The sequence below is a fragment of the Paramisgurnus dabryanus genome, chromosome 20, assembly GCF_030506205.2.
Source record: "Paramisgurnus dabryanus chromosome 20, PD_genome_1.1, whole genome shotgun sequence".
NCBI classification, from domain to species: Eukaryota; Metazoa; Chordata; class Actinopteri; order Cypriniformes; family Cobitidae; genus Paramisgurnus; species Paramisgurnus dabryanus.
The window spans coordinates 5,666,392-5,688,507 of NC_133356.1; the positions used below are offsets into that span (position 1 = coordinate 5,666,392).

General features: G+C 37.6%; 1 protein-coding gene across 3 annotated transcripts in view; it reads right to left on the bottom strand.

Moving 5' to 3' along the window:
• Window positions 1-22,116, bottom strand: part of mdga1 (MAM domain containing glycosylphosphatidylinositol anchor 1) — a 297,418-nt gene that overhangs the window by 84,424 nt on the left and 190,878 nt on the right. For all 3 annotated transcript variants that reach the window (XM_065296120.2, XM_065296119.2, XM_065296118.2), the window contains exons 8-11: window positions 19,882-20,211; window positions 16,557-16,853; window positions 4,247-4,513; window positions 3,336-3,481 (exon numbers count right to left, since the gene is read on the bottom strand). In XM_065296120.2, coding sequence (XP_065152192.1) covers window positions 3,336-3,481; window positions 4,247-4,513; window positions 16,557-16,853; window positions 19,882-20,211 — 1,040 coding nt within the window. The remainder of the gene's footprint in view (window positions 1-3,335; window positions 3,482-4,246; window positions 4,514-16,556; window positions 16,854-19,881; window positions 20,212-22,116) is intronic.

Consider the following 22,116-nt stretch of genomic DNA (forward strand, 5'->3'; position numbering starts at 1 on the left):
GGCTCTTCAAATCTTAACGGTTCCTTTAGCCAAAAATGGTTCATCTGCAAGAGTGCACCCAGATTTATAAAAAAATTAAAATCACTATCAGACCTGTCCTGAACATGGTGTCAAATGAACAGTTTGCTATGATTTATCACACTCTATGTATCTCTATACGTTCTATATGTGTATATCTGCTTGTTAGACAGTTCATTAACTGTATTCCCCGGTGTGCATCTTGATAGCGCCAAAACGGCAAATGAGTAATGAGGAGTTATGAAGTTACAGTGTAAAACTCTTTTTGTACAACGACACAGCTTTCATCAGTTCATTACTCCCCTCTCTCGCTCAATCTCTTGCTCACTGTCTCTCTCGCTCTTTCCTTCTTTCTGTTCTTTTCTTATCTACGCTTCTGAGAGTAACATCTATGAAACATTTATCAGCATTACCACAACAAAGCAGTACAGCCTGTTCACACCCCTGACAAATGCATACACAGATTTACATGCAAACACACACAGCCTTGACCACACACACACACACACACACACACACACACACACACACACACACACACACACACACACACACACACACACACACACACACACACACACACACACATATCTCAAATAAAGAATCCATATTCACACAATGACATTCATTATTATTCCTCTATGATCAAATATGCACATACACTTCACTGGGTCTATAGAGAGACCCATCTACCCATCTCTCTCTCTCTCTCTCTCTCTCTCTCTCTCTCTCTCTCTCTCTCTCTCTCTCTCTCTCTCTCTCTCTCTCGTGTGTCAATGCTTGCTGCAGTCAGGAAGTTAATTCACAGGTCCCCATAGGCTCTTACTTAAGGTAAGGTTTTAAAGAGGGTAAGATTAGCTATTCATGCACACCAACACAAGTGGCTAATCTCCCCCTCTCATTTCACTTTGATTCCTGCCTACTTCCATAATTCATCGGCGCTCTTCCGTTCCTGTCACCCCCTCTGGGCCAGGTTTCTATGAATAGATGATTAGGAATCAAAAATCTGATGAAGTCCCACAAAAGACACCTGACTTCCGAGGCGAAGTAGCATTGCCGAACCAGCGGGGCACACTCGGTTATCGCCGCTGGGGTTGGTACCAAATATTTAGGCAATTGTTTATAAGTACTGTAGGGTGACCAGATTTTTCTCAAACCTAACACAGAGGGGATGAAGGGTATTTAACCCTTTCATTGTTGGTGTATCCTCATGCAGGGATTTTCAAACTTTTTGTGTGTGTGGACCACTATTTGTAATCAAGAATTTTCGCGGACCACCTCATAATACTCATTATAAAATATGTCTACACAAAGTCCTGAATTAATCTGCACATCTAAATAGTCTTACTAGCACTAAAACTATAACTGGTCATCACATCAGTACAAAAGGTTTCTTAAAAGAAAGTTTACTGCACAAAACGGCTGCCACATATTCATACACCAATCCATTTTGTACGGCACTGAACTTGAATGTCACTGCCGAGCGCCACTGGCCTATTTTATCACACAATAACTTGACAATTTAATTTAAAATGTATATACATATATTCTTAAAATATACATATTCTTATTTTGCCTTTACATGGACCACCTGCAGTACCCTCACGGACCACTAGTGGTCCGCGGACCACAGTTTGGGAATGGCCGTCCTAATGTATTCAGTTATTTGGTAATATAAAATCAGTTCGTTTATGGTAGATGGAGACATTTAAATGCTGTACATATTTATATGTAGAAACGATAGACAGCATTGGAACCTCAGTTTTTAATTCAAGTTTTTATTGTTTTTGTTCGGTACATGACAACGACTTAAAGGTGCAGTGTGTAATTTTTAGAAGGATCTCTTGACAGAAATGCAAAATATTATACAAAACTATACTATCAGGGGTGTTTAAAGACCTTTCATAATGAACCATTATGTTTTTATGAACCTTAGAATGAGACGTTTTTATCTACATACACCAAGGGTCCCCTTACATGGAAGACGCCATTTTGTGCAGCCATGTTTCTACAGAAGCTCTTAACGGACAAACTTTTTTATTAAGTTGTCTCCAACAATGACATGTTTGTCCTGTGTCGGCTACTGTAGCTTCTCTATGCGTTTCAAAAGCAAGGGTGAGCTGTGAACTGAGCTGTTGGTTGCAATTTGCAACCTCACCACTAGATGCTGCCAAAATTTACACACTGCACCTTTAATGCAAATATTGCATGTTAGGCCAGAATATTTAGAGTAGCTGAAACTAACAGAGCTACACAGAAAAATAAATAAGGAGAGAAAAAAAATAATAATTAGGGATGCACCGAAATTAAAATTCTTGTCCGAAACCGAAAAAAAGGAAACCAAGGCCGAAGACCGAACCACCGAAAGAAATTAGCTCGAACTGATTTTGCCAAGTGATTGATGTCCTCAGGGCAACATATTTTGTTGACCCAAGGACAACATTTTTCTAAATGAAACTTAAACCCACCCCAAACCCCAACCCTAACCATAACCAAACCCTAAAATCAGAGCGACACGATAAGTGAGAACAATGGTCTAGAAACAGCTAATCCAGGTTATAAGCTTAAACTTAAAACAAACTGTAAATTTATTTCTGATATCTGATTGGTGGATTGAAATGTTGTCCAAGGGTCAACATAATGTTGCCCTGAGGACATCAACCACTTAGCAAAATCAGGAGAGCCTTTGGGCAATCAGATGGGCTCAACAAGAACAGATGCAACACCGTGGAGAACTTGTATTTTTAAACACAATAGTCTATTTTGGGATTTGCAATTCTTCTGGCTAAGGCAACCTGGAGGTCATGCCTGCAAAGACTTAGCAGAGGAAGACTGTGACCTCAAAACAACACAGGTTCAACCTCTACAAACCATAAGTTTGAATCCAAACTGTTTTTCCACCAGGGATGAAATACAAAACGATCGGGCTAAGATGGTGGAGGCCAGGTTGAGTTGCTTTGCTGTGTTTCTTGGGACGTCATGACTATCTTGAACACAATGACCTGCTTTTTCCCAATTGGGATGAAATACAGAACCAGTCACCTTGTGTGTGCGTGTGCATGTGTGTGTTATTGTATTGTGCTGGTGGGGTTCTGAGGATCTTGTTAATGCAGTACAAGCAGTGATCGATCCGCTGTCTGCTCCCTACACAGAGCACACTATTCCCCTGACTCCTATTACAAACAAACTTATTCCAATCATCTGACTCCTACCTGGCCATTAAGAAAGAAAGAAAGAAAGAACAAGAAAGAAAGAAAGAAAGAAAGAAAGAAGAAGAAAGAGTACATAATAAACATTAATCTTGCTGTGTGTGTTACCTGTTGGACATTGATCCAGTAGCCGATGATTTTGTCCACAGCGCTGGGCTCTTTCTGCGTCCATTGTAAGATGTAGGAGTAATTGTTCTTCAGGGTACGAATGGGGTTTGGTGTATCGAAGTAAAACTCTGCAACATAAGGCTGAGCTAAACAAACAAAACACAACAGAGCATTAGACAATTAGATTACTTTACTGTACTGTATTGTACAGATTTTTTTATTACCAGGTCTCTCTCAAATATTGCAAACCACAAAATCCGTTCACCCCCCAACGCATTCCAACGAAAGGCTCCACATGAAAGTTCGACATTGAAGACATGATGGTGGTTCTTCAACCAAATAATAAATATCCATGTGTCAATCATGTATGGCCTAATCGACATTGTGTTTTAAAATTAGCGTAAAATATTTCCTTTCTTCTGCAATGTGTAAATTATAATAAAAAATTATGTTGAATATTACAATGCAATTCGCTATGTTCTGTATTTTCAAGTTTTTTGTAGATGTTTCCAGTTATGTAGATGTCATATTAAAATGCGTCAACACACGATGAGCTGTCAAGTAGTGCTTGCTAAAGATAAACACCTGGAGTATTTGGAAATGTAGTGAATGTCAGTACAATCTGAACTTTGGCGGATGTTTGCGCCGCGTTAACCAATCAGGAGCTTGCTGTGGTAGTGACGTGATTACATGAAGCAACCGGAGTCGCAGAAGCCCCTCCCATGATGCGAATTTCCGTGTGAATGTCTGGAATGACTAGATTTTCACGCATGAAAGAAGCGAGTCAACTCAAAATGTTCATGCGTCCAACTATGCGCGAATAGTGCGTTTTTGCCGCCTCTACCGCGTCTGGTGTGAACGGACAATAATAACAAACTTGCACTTATACAGTATGATGTTGGCAGACTCACCAGTTACATTAAAGGTGCAGGTTGAAGTACCTACTCCATTGCTCACTCGACATTCGTATGTGCCATTATTAGTGGGGTCTAGTTTAAAGCGAAGCTGAGGGATGCTTTGGGGATCCACTGGCGGGGTTCGAATGGCTGCTCCGTTACGAAACCACCGGACGCTGGCTATTCGATTCGGATTGGACTTCAGAACCACACAGCGGAGATTGACACTCTGGAAGGTCGGAGAACGTACATCCAGCAAAACCGGATCAACAACAGGAGGGTCTGTAATAAAGAAAGGGAAAAAAAATGACACTGATGTTCATCTGGATCATTCCACCGAATCGGTGCCATTTGCATGTTATAACTCGTCAAAATTAAAGTTTATATTTTTCTTTTTTTTAACACTAAATTTAATAACACACATGTTTAACTTTTCAAAATGAGTATTGGTCAAGGTAACTAGTATATTTTTAACATGGTTTCTTAATGGAGGATGGAGGCATTTTGATAACAGGACTGAAAGTAACAGGACTGAGTTTTTAGCATAGATTTAGCAAATACTGTACATGTGTTAATAGCATAAAGACAGTGATTTAGTGATTTACCAAATGTTTTATTTTAAAATAATCTGATAAAATAAAAGTAATAATATAGGTAACATGACTGTACATTGAGGTTGACATTCACAGTCATAGCATCAATATCATAAAATATACAGATAAGAAAATGAGAAAAGTGACTTTTGATCTTCATATGACCTTCAGAAGATCCAGATGATGTCACTTCCTCTTGAAAATGTGACTTGCAGGATATTCCTAATATATAAATAAAGATATCTAAAGAATTGTTTGCTTTATATTTATAGGTAAAGTATAGAGTTAGAGAGCAGGGACAGATAAAAAAGCTATTTTTTCGTGTTCTGTGTAGTTTTTATTAATGTTTTAAAATATTTCGTTTAAATTTGGTGTTAGATTAACATGCAGGACACTTAATTATAAAAAAATTAGTTAGTTTTCATGCATTTTTATACTTTTAATATCCTGGGGACAGCAATGTTACCCATTTGGTGGAATGACCCATCTATTGCACATTTCTATATGCATTTATTTAATTTAAAAATAAAATAAAATATATAATATATTCACAAATCATCATTTTTTTATATTATATTTTAATCATTTATTTATTTTATTTTTATAAAATTATTTATTTAATAAAATAAATAAATGATTAAAATAAGAAAAAAAGTATAAGTATAAAATATTAAAAATAAACATTTTAATAAACATTAATACATTTATATGCATTGGTAAAACACAACCTAACATATTTAAATATCTGCAATGTACATGTTACATGGCTGTCATTAAAGGAGCATTTCACCCATAGAAACATTAATCTTTATTGAAAGTGCGTCCTATTTGTAGTCGAAATGTAACATACATTTGGAATTTGGTGCCTATTTGACCGAGAAAAGGGGTGTTTGTAGTCTCACCCCTCAACAAAGATATTGGACTTCCTTCTTTCAATGATGCAAAATGATGATTTTTACATAATTGAAAGAAGGAAGTGTAACACTGAAATCTGTATTTCTTTCTTAGCGGCAACTGAGAAAATAATGCACGACCATTCAAAAACATGACTTGGGTACTAACTATACAAAGCTTAATGCAAATGGCTGAAGTGTCCCTTTAAATTGCCATCAATAGAGAAAGACTGCACAGTTATGGCATATTTCATTCACATGCTAACTGGGTTACATGAACCAGCAAGAACGTAAGTGACTGTTATACTCTTGCATGCTTATGAACAATTTTTATTCTGCAGTTTTGCATTTGCTGTGGACATCTGTGCTGCAATTTTGGCAAGCAACACAACCTATTACAATGTGAAGACTTTAAATATTGGTAAAATGTTGTGACTGCGTCAGAACGAGATACTCAAATACATTTTTTTCCTTCGCTAACAGGCCGAAAATCAATTTAAGGAAAAGAACAGTAATTGAACTGCCCACTCATGAGATTTTACTGGAAACGAAGCCTCGCATAACCAACCCTAAACCACTTACATGAATCCATCGCACATGCCCACAACGCTCACATGACGAATTACAAGCTGCTGGCTAAATCAATAAGAAGGGGTGTACACTGTCTCAGCTAATTGCACCGAATCAATCTATATAGTGTGCAAGAGTAGAGACTAATTACAACCCACTGCCTTCAGCTTAGACAACATGCATACATGAAATGATGACATGACTGTAAATTTCCATCACAAGAACTCAGGCGTACATCAACAGTGTGTTACCGTAACTAATAATATACATGAAACTGTGACCTGTACACTTGCGTAATTAAACCTATGAACGTAAATACAGCAGTTTAAATATCTGAAACTGCCCTGTTTACACCTAGTACTAAGATGCATTTTGGTTTATTAAATCACAAGTTAAAGGTGACATATAATGAAAATCTGACTTTTTTCATGTTTAAGTGCTATAATTGGGTCCCAAGTGCTTCTATCAACCTATAAAATGTGAAAAAGATCAACCCAGTAACTTAGTTTTGGTAAACCATTCTATGCAAGCATTTGAAAGCTCATTCAAATTGCCTCCCCTTGTGATGTCAGAAGGGGATGATACTGCCCCTTAATCTGCACTATCCAACCACGGCAAGAAAGACAAAACTAAAATAGAAGTGAAGCTGTGAAATGCATAACAAAAGGTGTTGTGAATAATAGCGTACAGCATTATAAATTCCCCTGGTGTGAAACGCTCATCATCAGCTTTGCATTTCAGCACAGTTTGTGACAAACGTTTATCTAAACTCAGACACTGGGAAGAGGTGATTTCCTCTCATCTATCCCCATAATGAAGGGTTTACCAGGCTCTTTTAATTTCACAACAGTTCTCATAAACAAACCATAATCATCCATCTCATGTGAAAGAACCAATTTCTCAAAACCGCGAGACTGAGCTAAACAAACGCTGATCAATGTGAAAGTGCAAGTGTGGAAGATAAAATAAAAATAAACTGAAATAAATCAGGACAAAAAAAATGTAAAGATGAAGTGTTTTACGATCCCTAAAGATCTAATAAAATCTGATTCACTAATGATTTGGTATGGTCTGACCTGTAAGGGGAAAGGTCATTTTTTGTTTCAAACAGGCCCAAAAATGATATTTATCAGAAACAACACAATCTAAATTATGGTGATGACATCAGACTGGAACTAATTATAAACTGTATAAATGTCTGTGACGTCACCCGTAGGTTTCTGAACAGCATCTTTAAAGTCCAAAGTGGGCAGAGCCGACCTCGCCATCTTGCTAGGAATCACCATGCGTCACTCCCAGATAACCAAAAAATGGAAAAAGAGGCGGAACGTGGGTGGAGCTGAGGTGCCTGGTTGTTGAAACCACGGCCAACTAATTCAACAATAGTTACTGTACATCAGCCGCAATCCACATGTCACTCAAGTGGCCACGCCCTTAATTATGCAAAACTTTACCCGTGGGTTCACACCAGCCACGTTTGAGGTGTCAAATTCGCGTTTATCACGTCTAGTTTGCCGTTTGAACATTTTGAGTTCACTCGCTTCATTCGCGCGTGCAAGCCGTGAAATTCTAGTCATCGAGACAATCACGCGGAAATTCACGTCATGGGAGGGGCTTCTGCGACTTCGCTCGCTTCCTGTAATCATGTCACTACTAAAGCAAGCTCCTGATTGGTTAACATGGTGAATTTTTCCGCCAAAGTTCACATTTTTTAACTCGCGCCTTTCGCGCGAATGAGGCGGAATTCCCGTCTACCGTGCCGCGCTAAACGCCTCATTCACGCCGCAAGACCTCCAGACACGCGTCAATGCAGCTTCACATTGACTTAACATTGAAATCACTCGTGCTTGAAGACTCTCCCGCGGCTGGTGTGAACGCAGCATAAGTTAATATAATTCAAACTTACCTGATCTCACAAATTTCCTCATTTATCTGTGTCATTGTCACGGATCTCCACATTTTTCCATGTCTGCACCACAGACTTTCTTTTCCGGGTCAGTTTCACGTATTGGTTACTCAATTGTTTTTCCTATTTTTAAACCATTTTCGCATGGGTTTGGGGTTAGATTTGGGGTTTGGGTTAGGATGTCACTTTAACTATTGGTTTATACAATTTTTTCCGGATTTTTGGTGATACGGACATGGAAAAATGCGGAGATCCGTGACAATGACATGGATAAATGAGCAAAATATTCCGTGACTATAACACGGAAATTCATGAGATCAGGCTGTTCAAAGAACGAGTTACAAAAAAAAAATTCTGCTGTAAAGTTTGACATTTTAACATAGCGGTGGGGGTCAATGGGATTTGCATTTCCGATGATGGATTCATGAGAAAGACCCGAAGGTTCCCCCTTGGAACTGCACGAGACAAGACTTGGGTGTAAATGTGCTTAAGTTTTATAAATATAATGTTATACTGCAAAACAACCTGGTGCCCATAGGCTTCATTTTCTCTATGCATAATACAATTTCTCATTTCTTTTGATTTTGGAACGAAACACAACCCGCACATGTTCTCCACAGCTTTCTCGAGACTCAGCCGTAGCCTCGTAATGCCCAAAAGTCATACACACTTCAGAATCCAGCATATGTTGTCTGTCTCCCCTGACACAGAGCTGCAGGCTGGGGTGTGAGACAGCGCACCCCTGTCTTCCTCTCCTGTGAGACAGACAGAGCCACCTGCCTCATAAATCAGAGCCGTCGTGGGATAAGGCTCTAAACTGCCTCCGTCCTGCAATACTGTGCATTAGTCGAGCCAGTTAAAGCGTCAGTATTGACGCAGGACAGAAACAAAGGGATTGAAGATGTGAAGACAAGACTAGATGTGTGGGAGAGAGGGTGATGGCTTGTCTGCTCATACAGGGTCTTAATGAAGCTATCACTCATGTAGCAGCGACACGGCATTCTGGGATTTCTCAGGCCATAAATCCTCTCCAAGAGGTCTTAGATTTGTTCACAGCATGCTCTATGTTACATGTGTTGTGTTTATTGGATTTGAATTACACACTACACATCTGGGCAACTCTGTGGAAAACACAGAAGGTTTAGAGCAAGATTTATTTTGTTTCAATTGTCAAACTTCTACATTTTTATAGTCATTTTTATATTGCTTATGTTAGAGATCAATAGTTTACCAAAATTGAAAACTCATTACATTTTGCAGTACTCCAATATTTCAATCAGAGTTTTTATATACTGTTGGGGTTATAAGTTTATATTATATACTTTGCAGAATCTGCAAAATGTGTGTAGCTGGGTATTCACAGACTGGGTCACAAGTAAAGTAATTTTTTTTGTAATTTACTGTTTTCTATAGTTTCTACCCAACTGTCAACTTGTACGTTGTTATTATTCGGCCTGGTAACACTTTACTGTGATGTTCATAAGACTGACATAACACCTTCATAATCATGACATGACACGTGCCATGAACATGAAGCAGATTTTATGGACGTTTATGACAACTGTCATTAAGTGTCATTCATTTAATTATGTCATTTTTAATGCAAAGATGACATTGTTTGAGATGTCTTTGTTATGATACCGTAACATTAACAAATACATCACAACTTGTTATGACAACTTGACATTACCAAGACAACATAACTGACCACTTTTTACTAGTGATACAAATCGAATTTGTCATTAAGTGTTAATACTCTGTCATATAGTTTTATAAAAGCATCATGAATATTTTTCTTGACCTCAACTAAAGTTGTACAAATATAATTTGTCATTAAAATGTCATTAAGTGTTAATACTCTGTCATATAGTTTTATAAAAGCATCATAAATATTTTTCTTGACCTCAACTACAGTGGTACAAATACAATTAATTCAAATTAAATCATTCAAATGTCATTAAGTGTTAAAACTCTGTCAAAAAGTTTTATAATAATATCATTAATATTATTTAGTTAATGCTTTATTTAGTTTCCTCCATGTGTTTATCAAATAAAATCAATCATTTAATAATCAATTTTATAATAATCACCTAAAATTAAATGAAAACAGTACAATAATGGGTTGAGCCATGCAGCGTAAATTCATATCGCTGGAAAACAGTTCAATTAAAAACAGCTGAAAATCAATTAAATGTTTTGTTAGTTTATTCTTCAGAAAATGCACGTCATATTATGATTATAAAGGTGTCATGTCAGCCTTATGAACACCACTTCAAGTAAAGTGTTACCTTTGGCCTTCTTGGAAATATGTCAATATCATAGCTAGCTTTCGCAGGGCATTACTTAATAAATAACAACGATAAAGAAAATAAAACCACACCCAATAATCTTGTTAAAAAGTTGGCAATGTAGCCATTGTTGGAAGGGGGAAGTATGCAGAAGATGCTAGAAAAGAAAAGAATGACACAGACAACAAAAGCTTAGGTTGGATTTACACTGCAAATCTTGGTGCCCAATTTCGATTTGTTGCCTGTATACGATTTTTAGGAGCGGCTTACTAATCAAAATTTACAATTAACACTTAAAATAAAATAATTAAAGTTAGACATACTGACCCACAACAGCTTAAACCTCAGAAGAAGTAAAATGTCGCAATATGCAATGGACACAGACAAAATTATTATACAAGATTGTAGAGCTTTATCGCTATGTGGTGTCCATCTGAGTTGACGTCATTTGCCAGTGTCACATTTTCAATGACGCACGACACGTCTTGAGATGGGAATATCTGATTTGTCCTCTTACATTACGGACGCGAATGCATGTATACGAATCATATCCGATTTATTAAAATCAGATTTTATGCGCTTTTTCCTGCTTAGACATCCGTGGGTCATATCAGATCTGTGCAACTTGAGAGAAAAATATCGCAATAAAGTCACTTCAAACGGGCAGTGTAAATCCGACCTTATTTAAGTCTGACATTTAGATTCTCATCATGGGAATTTGTACGTATTTTATGAGTTGGCTTATTTGTTTAAAGTCGCCATGAAACGGAAGTAGCGATTGCCTTATTTTCCCCGTGGTGACGTATATCCAAATGAAACGGCTTTTGATATGAAATAAGGCAGGGCTGGATTTGAATTTGTCCATCTGATTGGATCGTTTGAAGTTGGGTCGTGTTGCTAATTGCTAATCGCTGCGATCTTCTCCCGGACCCCGCCCACCTTCCATACTTATGACCGGAAGTGAAGAGAGATCATTTTGAGGAGGGGACATTTGCATTTTTGATTAAGGATTATGAGCACACATGAATTTTTTTAAATAATGAAGCTCACAGATAAGTCATTTGTTAATAATAACACAATATAAAAAAATATATATATAGTTTTTCATTTCAGTTTCATTGCGACTTTAATTAAATTCATACAAACTAAATCGACAAAAATGTGTGATTATTAGACATAGAACGATAATGAAACATGAATTCGTATATATTTTACAAGTTGGCTAATTTGTATTAATTCATGTGACCACATTCGTAGATTTTTTACGATTTGCCTCGACCCCTGTGTCGTTGGGGTTAAGCGCGAGGTTAGGGGTTGGGTTTCGTTAATGTTTTTTTCATGAGAATCGTACGTTTCTGAATGACTAACTTCGTATGAATTCATACGAGTTAATTCTTGTGAGATCAGCCTGACAAATTAACAAGAGTTTGTGTTGGATTGACAGCAGAAAGTCTGAAACACTTAGCAGCTTAAATTGACCAAGGATCACCCAAGAGATCTTCTGAATGACATGTAAACTAACCAGTTATGGTTGAGCTTTGTTCCCATGTGGACCATTAAAGAATACAAAAAACATACAACAACAAACACGTTGTCAATCCTGCAGAATTCAACCAATAAGATGATGACTTCGAAACTCCAAATTATTGAGCCTTATGTGATATGTTTATCCAACAGTGTGTGTGACATCTGCGTATGAGACTCTGACTGTGTGAGCACCGTAGATGTTATCTGTCCTGTAAAAACCAGAGTAAATCAAGTAGCTGTTGTCATCGTTTATCAGTATTAATCACATGGTGTTAGAATCTAGGAGCAATGACACGCTCCCCTCGCTTGAGACAAACTCATTTACCTAATGCTACCTGCCAGATGGAGAGAGACAAACTGAGACAACCTCTGTCAAACACGACATGATAACTTGACAACATCCAATTAATTAAAAGAATCAAATGAGATATCTAAACATGTTAACTATTAGGTTAAATGCAGGTTAAATTATCTTCTATGCTCCTAGCTATAACTTCTAGTCGAATTTGTTACAGGTAATGCATTAACTTTATTACAACCTTATTGTAATATGTTAACAATAAAGGCTGAATGTAAAAACCAAATGACACATATGCTTTGTAAATGGATATCGAGGATGGCTTAACCACCAACCATCCAGTTCCCAAGTGTTTATTCCACACCACAAAAACCTCAGCTCTTGATCACCAGCCAGATCATCCTACTCAACAGTGAATGAACTCCAGCATCGGCCACTAATCAAATGGTGTATTTTGAAGAAACACAATAAACACACAGGTTCCATTATGATAGCGCCGAACATTCGCTTCGCTAATGGCTGGTGTGAAGAGGGCTGATGTGCATTGAGTGCTTCGGGGTCATCTGCCTGTCTTTTGTGTGGCTCGCGCCGCTACGCCGCTAATGAATGCAAGGCTTTTTAGTTCGGCACTTACAAACGCACTCTACGCAGTCATCATAATGCATTATGAAAAGCTCTGAACGCATTAACGCACTCGCCGGCCCCAAAAGGCCTCGGCTAAATATAGCAGGATCAAAATCATTGATAATGGTCCATTGGGTCTTAATGGAAAATGTGTGTCACTTGGTAGCGATTTGCCCCATTCGGTTGTTTTCTATGAAACTCAATCTAATCTCACTCACCTCGTTCGCATTATAGTAAAGATTAGAATCGCATTAGAATGTGCAGCACCAAATCAAATCCAATCATGCAATCGATTGAGGTCATTTCACCACTGACTTTATTACGACTGCTGTCTTTGCTCAGACTCGCGCGGGAATCGTCCACTTTGAGACACTGATCCGTGACAATGTCAATTGACAAATAAAGTCATCTTACTGAGAGGTTGCAACGTTCGATTTGTGAACAAACAATTTGGATCCTTTTAATACAACAGTTTGTTCAATCCGCATTCGTAAAGGGCACCTATTATGGCCTTTTTACAAGATGTAATATAAGTCTCAGGTTATGACTGCGATGTATCAGCTCAAAAAAAAACACAGATAATTTATTATAGCATGTCCAAAATGCCCCTATTTGGGTGGGAACGAAATCACGCTGTACCTTTAAATGCAAATGAGCTACAGCACTTCCGTACAAACAGACAGTGGGTGATTTTGGTTAAAATAGATGTGATTAATACAGTCTGAGAAAATAGTATCTAGTGGACAAAGTACAACTCGCTGAGGGTGGAAACTATGGTAATGCAGGACTTAAGTGGGCGGAGCTTAATCAATGTGACCTCACATTGATAAAAGAAACAAAACGGTTTGTCTACTGAGACTGCTTTGGTTTAATGGGGATTAAAAAACAGGAGCGGTGGATTTTTTTCATTGTGGGGTGGTTGTGTTCACACACTGCCAACACACATTTATGTCCAAAAACCTTGTAAAAGTGGATTTTGCATAACAGGTGATCATTAAAAGGATAGTTCAACCATAAATGAAAATTCTCTCATAAATTTCTTTGTTATGATGAACACAAAGGGAGGTATTTTGAGGAATGTTTGTAACCAAACCGTTCATAAGCCCCATTCACTTCCATAGTATTTTTATCCTACTATAGAAGTGAATGGGACTCATGATCTTCTTCGTGTTCATCAGGACTAAGACATTTATACAGGTTTGTAACAACATAAGATTTATAATTTTTGGGTGAACTATCCCTTTAAGAAATCAAACTGGTCTGGTTGTCAGATTTTTATTTGTTTTATGAATTAAATATAGTGTATATGGTCAATTTGATGCGGTCTCCCTTATTGAGATCCTCATTGTTAGTGTCAAATAAATACTATTCTGATTTATTAAGTTACATAACTGAATATTTAAAAAGGTACTTTCTTATCAAATAAACCCTTACAAAAATAAACCATGTTTTTTGTGGTAAAAGTGTAGTAACCATGTTTTTTTGGTGTATTGATAACTATGAGCAAAACTATGGTTTTACTATAGTAACCATGGTTTAACTATGGTTTTTGAATACCATGGTTTTTGCATATTTTGCATTTAAAGTAAAAAAAAGTAAACATAGAACACAAGAAGTATGCCAAAAGTAACCAGGTGCAAAATACAGAGCAACCTAATTAGAGAAATGGCACAGTTTGTTTTCCATCAGATGCATAACCTGTGGCAAAAAAGTGTGTATGGTAAACGGAGACACTGACCTAAATAAGGGGTGCACCTATAAATTGGCCGGATGATGCTTGCTATGTTTCTCAATGAATAACGATGAAATGCAGCTACATCCAAAAGCCAGAGGGCGCTCTCATGCAGAAACTCAATATGCGCTGCAGATGAAGAACATACACACGCAGCTCCTGGAAATGTCTAAAGCCCTATTCGGACGGGATTAGTTTTACAGGGGGACCTCTGAGAAAATCGAGCTTCTCAGAGGTACTCTGTGCTTTTAATCCCGTCCGAATCGGCCATGTCTGTGTTTTTCTCTAACGACCTCCGTAAGAATTCCAGAGCAATTTACCTACTGTTTTTCGCCGAACTCAGAGGTCCTCTGAGAAATTTAATCCCGTCCGGATGCAAATGTCTGTGTTTGCCTGCAATATCTTTTGAAAACGCGGTTCATTTCGTGTTTTGGCCAACGTGATCTGCCGTAAGGTCTTACTAATGCGCGTAAATTTTATTTCCTGAGTCCCATTCATTCAGATATGGATGTTTTTTTCCATTCGGCAAAATAAAATAATTAAATCAAGACGAGCTGAATATCAAACACTGTTAAGACTGGCCACTGTAATATCAGTAACGTTATAAGGTAAGAAACTCCGTTCAAAGTTGTTAAACTGGAACGTTAATTAATAAAGATAATAAATTGTTATTAATCAATATTTCTTTATTCTTTGAGTTTATTATAAGCAGACAGTTATATAAAACATGTAGGCTAACGTTACTTTAGTAGGATTTGTTTATTTTATTTTGATTTGTTAAAATTAAATTAATAAATTATATGTTCTGTCAAAATTTTACATTTAAAGCAAAATATTAAACATTACAAACACGCGTATCCAGAGCACGTGCTCTTCTGCAATGCCCAAATGCATGAAACAGAGACTCCCATCTCTGGAATAGCCTGAGAATTTTAATCCCGTCTGAATCGGTACATAAAATCACAGACGTCCTGGGGGACACGTTGAAACTCAAACGTTGTTTGGAAAACTAATCCCGTCCGAATAGTGCTTAATACTGTGTATACACCAACCGCGTTTGAGACTTCAAAATCGCATCTACCGCACCTACCGAGAAGTAGACGCGCGGAAAAAGCAAGCATTTGATGCGCATCAGAGGCAAAATCCGCTTATTGTGGGAGGGGCAAGTGCTATGCGGATGTCTTTTTGCAAGATTTCTGATGTTGATTGTGCATTTATCGAGAGAGTTAGCGGTTTGTATTAAAATAAACGGCACGGGGCGAAAATCCGCCAAAGTTCAAATTTTCAATACAAAGCCACAAATTCGCGTCAAATGCAAAATGCACAAAAAGCACCATTCGCGCGTACCACGGCAGATGCTCAATTCGCGCAACTAGACGCGTGAATGAGGCGAAGTTGCTTCTACTGCTCTGTGCCAAACGCCTCATCCGTGCCACGAGACCTCCAGACGTGCGTCAACGCCTCTTCACATTGACTTAACATTAAAATCACTCGCGCTTGACGTCTCTACCGCGGCTGGTGTAAACGCCGCATTAAGGATATATTTATATTGCTGTTCTTTAACCCTTTTCAGGTAGCATAAAGCGTAATACCAGCAGCTATGTGGATCTGGATCTGCCGAATGTAGCATCAATTTACATATATATCTATAGTCCGAAGTGGTGCGATTAAGTGGAGCAGGGACTAATTTGCATATTCATACATCTGCTTATACTAAATGAGATAAGGGTGTAAAGAGCTTTTTTGAGGCATAAAGAAATTATTATCACATGAAATGACCTTTACATACAGTATGTTGTTTTGATGCTCCAATATGAGTTTTAACGGATACAATTATCAAAGTAGTTCAACACAAGACGTTTACTGCGGGTATTTCTCACCAAAAAACACTTACATTCCACATTGAGTTGCACCTGCGCCTGTCTGCGTTTGATGTTGAGGCCATTGTAAGGTGCGGTTTGGCAGCGGTACGCTCCCATCATGTCCCGCGACACGTTGGTTAGACGCAAGCGTCCGTCACGAGTCTCCACCACCCAGTCTCCTGATGGCATGGGCAGGTCCTTATTAGCACGAGACCACAGGATGGGTGGGCGGGGCTTACCATCAACCAAACACACAAGCTCTGCCGTACCGCCCTCACTGGCATTAACCACGCCCCCTCCGACCGGCACGCTCAGAATGGGAGGAACAACTGGAGAAGAAGAACAAGAAGGTTGGAGTATGTGTGAGAGGAGCAATATTGCATTAAAGAATCTGCAGAAATGATAAATAATATTGAACAACAGCATTTGTGTAGAGGAACAATCAATAGAGAGGAAATAAATGGAAGATGGCGCTTTGTAAAAAGCTTTATGGGGAATTATAAAATTGCTGTTTATTCGCTCTCCTAACAGTTTGATTGTAATTTTTTTACTTAAAAAAAACAATAAATTGATGTTGTATTTACCCTTTTAGTATTCTTCTGAGATCCTGTATTTCAACTATTATAAGCAACATAAAGGTTGTTTTTTTCAATTATGCACAGTGTAAACAAACCTAAAGGGGACTTCACATAAACACGTTTATAATTCAAAGATATGAATGAACATGTAATGCCCCAGATATTGATAATATTTGTGACCTAGTCAGTATTAATAATATCAAGAAATTATATTCTTCACATTATATTGGATGATCTAATGTAGTAAATCATGAATAAATGACTGCGGAAAATAGACAGACTTCAAACAAAGTGGTAGTAACAACATACATATGATAAGAGATGAGCTTTGTACCGTAGTCAGATATTGTGAGTAAAAGCAAAGAAGGTTTAAACATCTATAGAGAAAAAAAGGACTCAACTTCATGCTGAGATAAGAGAGAGAGAAGATCAGAGAGGTTTAAAATGCATAAGGACGTCTGGCTTCACCAGATTTCTAGAGTTTACCACCATTAACCCAACAAAATGACCATTCCCATATCATCAGCGCTTACCCGCAGGGCACGCGGTCTCTGCAGATCCATATAACATCTTTAATATCATTGTGCAGAAAACTCTATACTTGAGAAAACATACAATATGTGCTAATAATGAAGTAAATTGTGCCATTTATTTTTCTTCTGTGACTGTTTACCAATAACAAAAATCTTTAATGAGAGCAGAAGAGGTTGTGTGTTTGTGTGTTCATAAACATCTGTTGGCAATGTCATTTTTCAGCACGAGTCAAACGTGTGCAGACTCGCTATTGTTATGTGACCAGAAAGCCAAAAATTCTGCGCAATTCACAATGCTAGAGGATAAATATATTTGATAACAAGAAATGTTTACCAGCGTAAAAAGAGACACTTTTTTTGGAAAATATGCTCATTTTTCAGCTCCCCTAGAGTTAAACATTTGATTTTTACCGATTTGGAATCCATTCAGCTGATTTCTGGGTCTGGCGATACCACTTTTAGCATAGCTTAGCATAATCCTTTGAATCTGATTAGACCATTAGCATCGCACTAAAAATAACCAGAGTTTTGACATTTTTCTTATTTAAAACTTGACTCTTCTGTAGTTACATCATATACTAAGACCGACGGAAAATTAAAAGTTGTGATTTTCAAGGCAGATATGGCTAGGACAGGGGTGTCAAAATGTGGCCCGCGGGCCGGATACGGCCCGCAAAGGTGTCCAATCCGGCCCGCATGATGATTTATACCGTTCAATTAAATATTGACTACATATTTTAAAAACCCTTTTTATGTATTTCTTCCGGTAATGATTTGCTGTCGATGTTCTAAAAGTGCTAACAACTTAGCAAGCAAACAACAACAAAATATCCACATTCTTATTAACGTTACAATGCTTGTCTAATCGATTTAATGTTCCTGATCAGATCTAAGTTAATATAAACACTAAATTTGCTGTTGTTGGCACACTTTGTAGACAAAAAATAAAAAAACACCAATGCCTTCACAAAATAACGACAGAGAACGGAAAGAGAGGCTTTTAGCGGCAGTTCAACATTGCAAACATGGATTCAAAGCTCCATCAAGCCAGCAGGTGAATCATATTGAATATTTAGCAGATTGTCACACTTTAATTCTTATTATATTTCCCATTATAATCACATGTCTAAGTTGATGCTAGTAATATAACACATAATATTTATAATACTTTATTAAAACCATAATAGTACCACCCCCCATAGTGCCATTTTTGGTTTGGGCCACTGCCCCATCTAGCATTTTCTAAATGACTGTTCTCATTACAAATATATTCCAAAGAAAAGTGAATGGTTTATAAATAATTTTGGCATTAAGGCAAAAGAAGTTAAATTAAAGCTTTTCAACCTATAAGGCCTGTGGGTTTTGTTCAGATGTAAATTTGTGTATATAATATGTACAGTATGAGTGTGACCTTATGAAATGTAGTTTTCACAGAGCTGTGTGTTTCTCTGGTTTTCTTGCTAAACAAACTAATTAATTGGTTTGTTTAGTTAATTTTAACACAATTATCAGCACACTAAGGTTAAAAAAAAATATCCGGCCCGCACTTCATGGCGTTATTTACCATCCGGCCCTCAGCCTAAAATGAGTTTGACACCCCTGGGCTAGGAACTATACTCTCATTCTGGCGTAATAATCAAGGACTTTGCTGCTGTAACATGGCTGCAGGAGGCGCAATGATATTACGCAGCACCTGAAAAGTCTCCTTGGTAACTTTCAATAGCAGAGGACTATTTTCGGCCACTGTGTATTATCATTGCTCCTCCTGCAGCCATGTTACGGCAGCAAAGTCCTTGATTATTACGCCAGAATGAGAGTTTAGTTCCTAGCCATATCTGCCTAGAAAATCACAACTTTTAATTTTCCGTCGGTCTTAGTACACGATGTAACTACAGAAGAGTCAAGTTTTAAATTGGAAAAATATCTAAACTCTTTGGTCATTTTTAAGCGCAATGCTAATGATCTAATCAGATTCAATGGATTATGCTAAGCTATGCTAAAAGTGCTAGCACCAGACCTGAAAATTAAAGTTGAACTCTAGGGAAGCTGGAAAATGAGCATATTTTTGAAAAAAAGTGTCCTTTTAAACTTTAAGGTGCAGTTTCTCATACAGGGCTTAAATCTACAGTCAAAAAAATGTTGAGTTGTTATAAAGTTGCTAAGTGCTGTGAATCTAAATTAAATTGAAATTTGTATACAGTAAAAGCATCTGGTAAATGCATATTCAATATTTTAATCTCTCTCACCACTGCTCTGCGTGATGTTGACATCGGCACGTAATTCAGGAATGTTGCTCCCTGGGAAGTTAGCTACGCAGCTGTACGTGGCCTGATCTCTGAACTTCATGTCCACGATTTCCAGGCTGCTGGTGCCTGGAGGCATGTCTGGGTCGCTGCGCAGCACGATCAGCGTGTCGGTGGGGAAGATAAGGGCTCCATTCTTGTACCAGGTGTAGTTCACCTTATCCTGTGGTTGCGCGTCAACGTGGCAGGATAGTTTGAGGTCTCGACCCATCTGTATGCCCTCGCTGTCTTTGTTTGAGTCTGGCGTGATCTGGAATGTTAAGTTCTTCATGCCTGATGGTGCGAGTAAAAGATGACATGAGGATCAAAAGAAAGGTGAAACTTTATGTTTGGATTGTGCTTAATGTTCCTGTAGCTCATGGTTAACTCATTCCCCTCCAACCATTTTTTGAAAAGGTGCCTTGATTTTTTGTGAGTTTCACAAAATGCCTTCCAGGAAATTTTCTACATACAAATATATCAAATAAAAGAACAGACCCTCTGCTTTCAAATAAGCAATAAAAAACAGGAAAAAAACATTTCATCCTATTTATATTTTTTCTCTGCTTATAAACTCTTAAAGTATGTGTATTTTTAAAAAATACCCAAAAAGCTGAAATAATTGCATTTTTGTGAAGAAATTTTGTTAGAGATCAGATTCAGAATGATACTGAGCCCCTAAGGTGACATTGGAGTAAAAAAATCTAAAGTTTAGTTTCATGTGCTCACATGAAATTTTTGCGTGCTCACGGGAAACTTTCGCATGCTCACGTGAAACTTTCATGTGCTCACGCAAAACCTTCATGTGCAGATTTTTTTTTTACGTTTAGTTTTGCGTGCACACGTGAAATATCGCGTGCAAACGTGAAACTTTGACATGCACACATGAAACTTTCACTTTCACTAAAACTATTGAATGCGCGCGCGAAGGTTACACGTGCACACGCGAAACTAAACGCAATAGTTTCCCGTGCGAACTTTATTTAATTTTTGCGTCATGTCCCCTTAGGGGCTCTGTAGAATGATTATCAAAACATACACAGAGTTTAAAATAAGTAAATAATTTTTGCTTATAAATTGGGTAAGTGCACCATCTAGTGTATAATCGCAGTATTACAGATTAACATAAAACCTCATCAGGAACACTTTTTTATACAAAAAATTTTGTCTCTTAATTGACGAGATAACTCGTCAATGGCGGTGAAAGACTAAAAGCGATACTCCAGCCAAATATCAAAATTACCCCATGATTTACTCACCTTCAAGCAATCTGAGTTATACATGTCCATAATCTTTCAGACGAGCACATTTGGAGTTATTTTAGTAAAAGTCCTTGCTTTTCCAAGCTTATAATGAGAGAAAACAGGGATCAGGGAACAACTTCTGACTTTGAAGCACAAAAAAGTGCATCCATCCTTCACAGAAGTAATCCACACGACACCAAGGGGTTAATCAAAGTCTTTTTACGGGTACTTGATGCAATTTTGTAAAAAAATATAAACATATTTTAAACTTTATAAACTACAATACCTAGCAGTGCAACGTACCCATGGCAACAAATGATATACGCTAAAACATTCTCATGAATTGCGTGAGTCCAAGATGCCGTCGTTGCAGGAAGCTAATTATTACAGTTTATAAATATGGATATTTTTCTTACAAAAAAATTGCATCACTTACCTGAAAAAGACCTTTATTAACCCTTTGGAGCCATGTGGATTACCTCTGTGAAAGATGAATGCACTTTTTGGTGGTTTAAAATCAGAAGTTGCTCCCTGATCCTTGTTTCCTACTGATATAGGACATTTACTAAAATATTTATAGTCATAATTATTTAGGAAATATTTTTTCCAGAAATTTGTCTGGAGTATCCCTTTAAGCATTGCGTTAGCAACACAAAAGTTGTGGTTTGATCCCTGGGAATAGCTTGAATGCACTGTAACTGTGCTGAAAGCGTACTTTTAAAGCAAATGTAAGGACCATAAGCAGGTTTTTACTACACTTTTAATGGCAGCTAAATGCACGATGACATCCTTTGGGGGAAGATTACATGAAAGCTATGGCTCTGATGTAATAACCTCATTTAGATTTGCAATTATAGGAAATACCAGAGCATCCAAGTCGGATACAGAATAATATTAACATTTTAGGCTTGTATTTCTTATAGTTAGGAGTTAAAATACCAAATAGAGAATGACT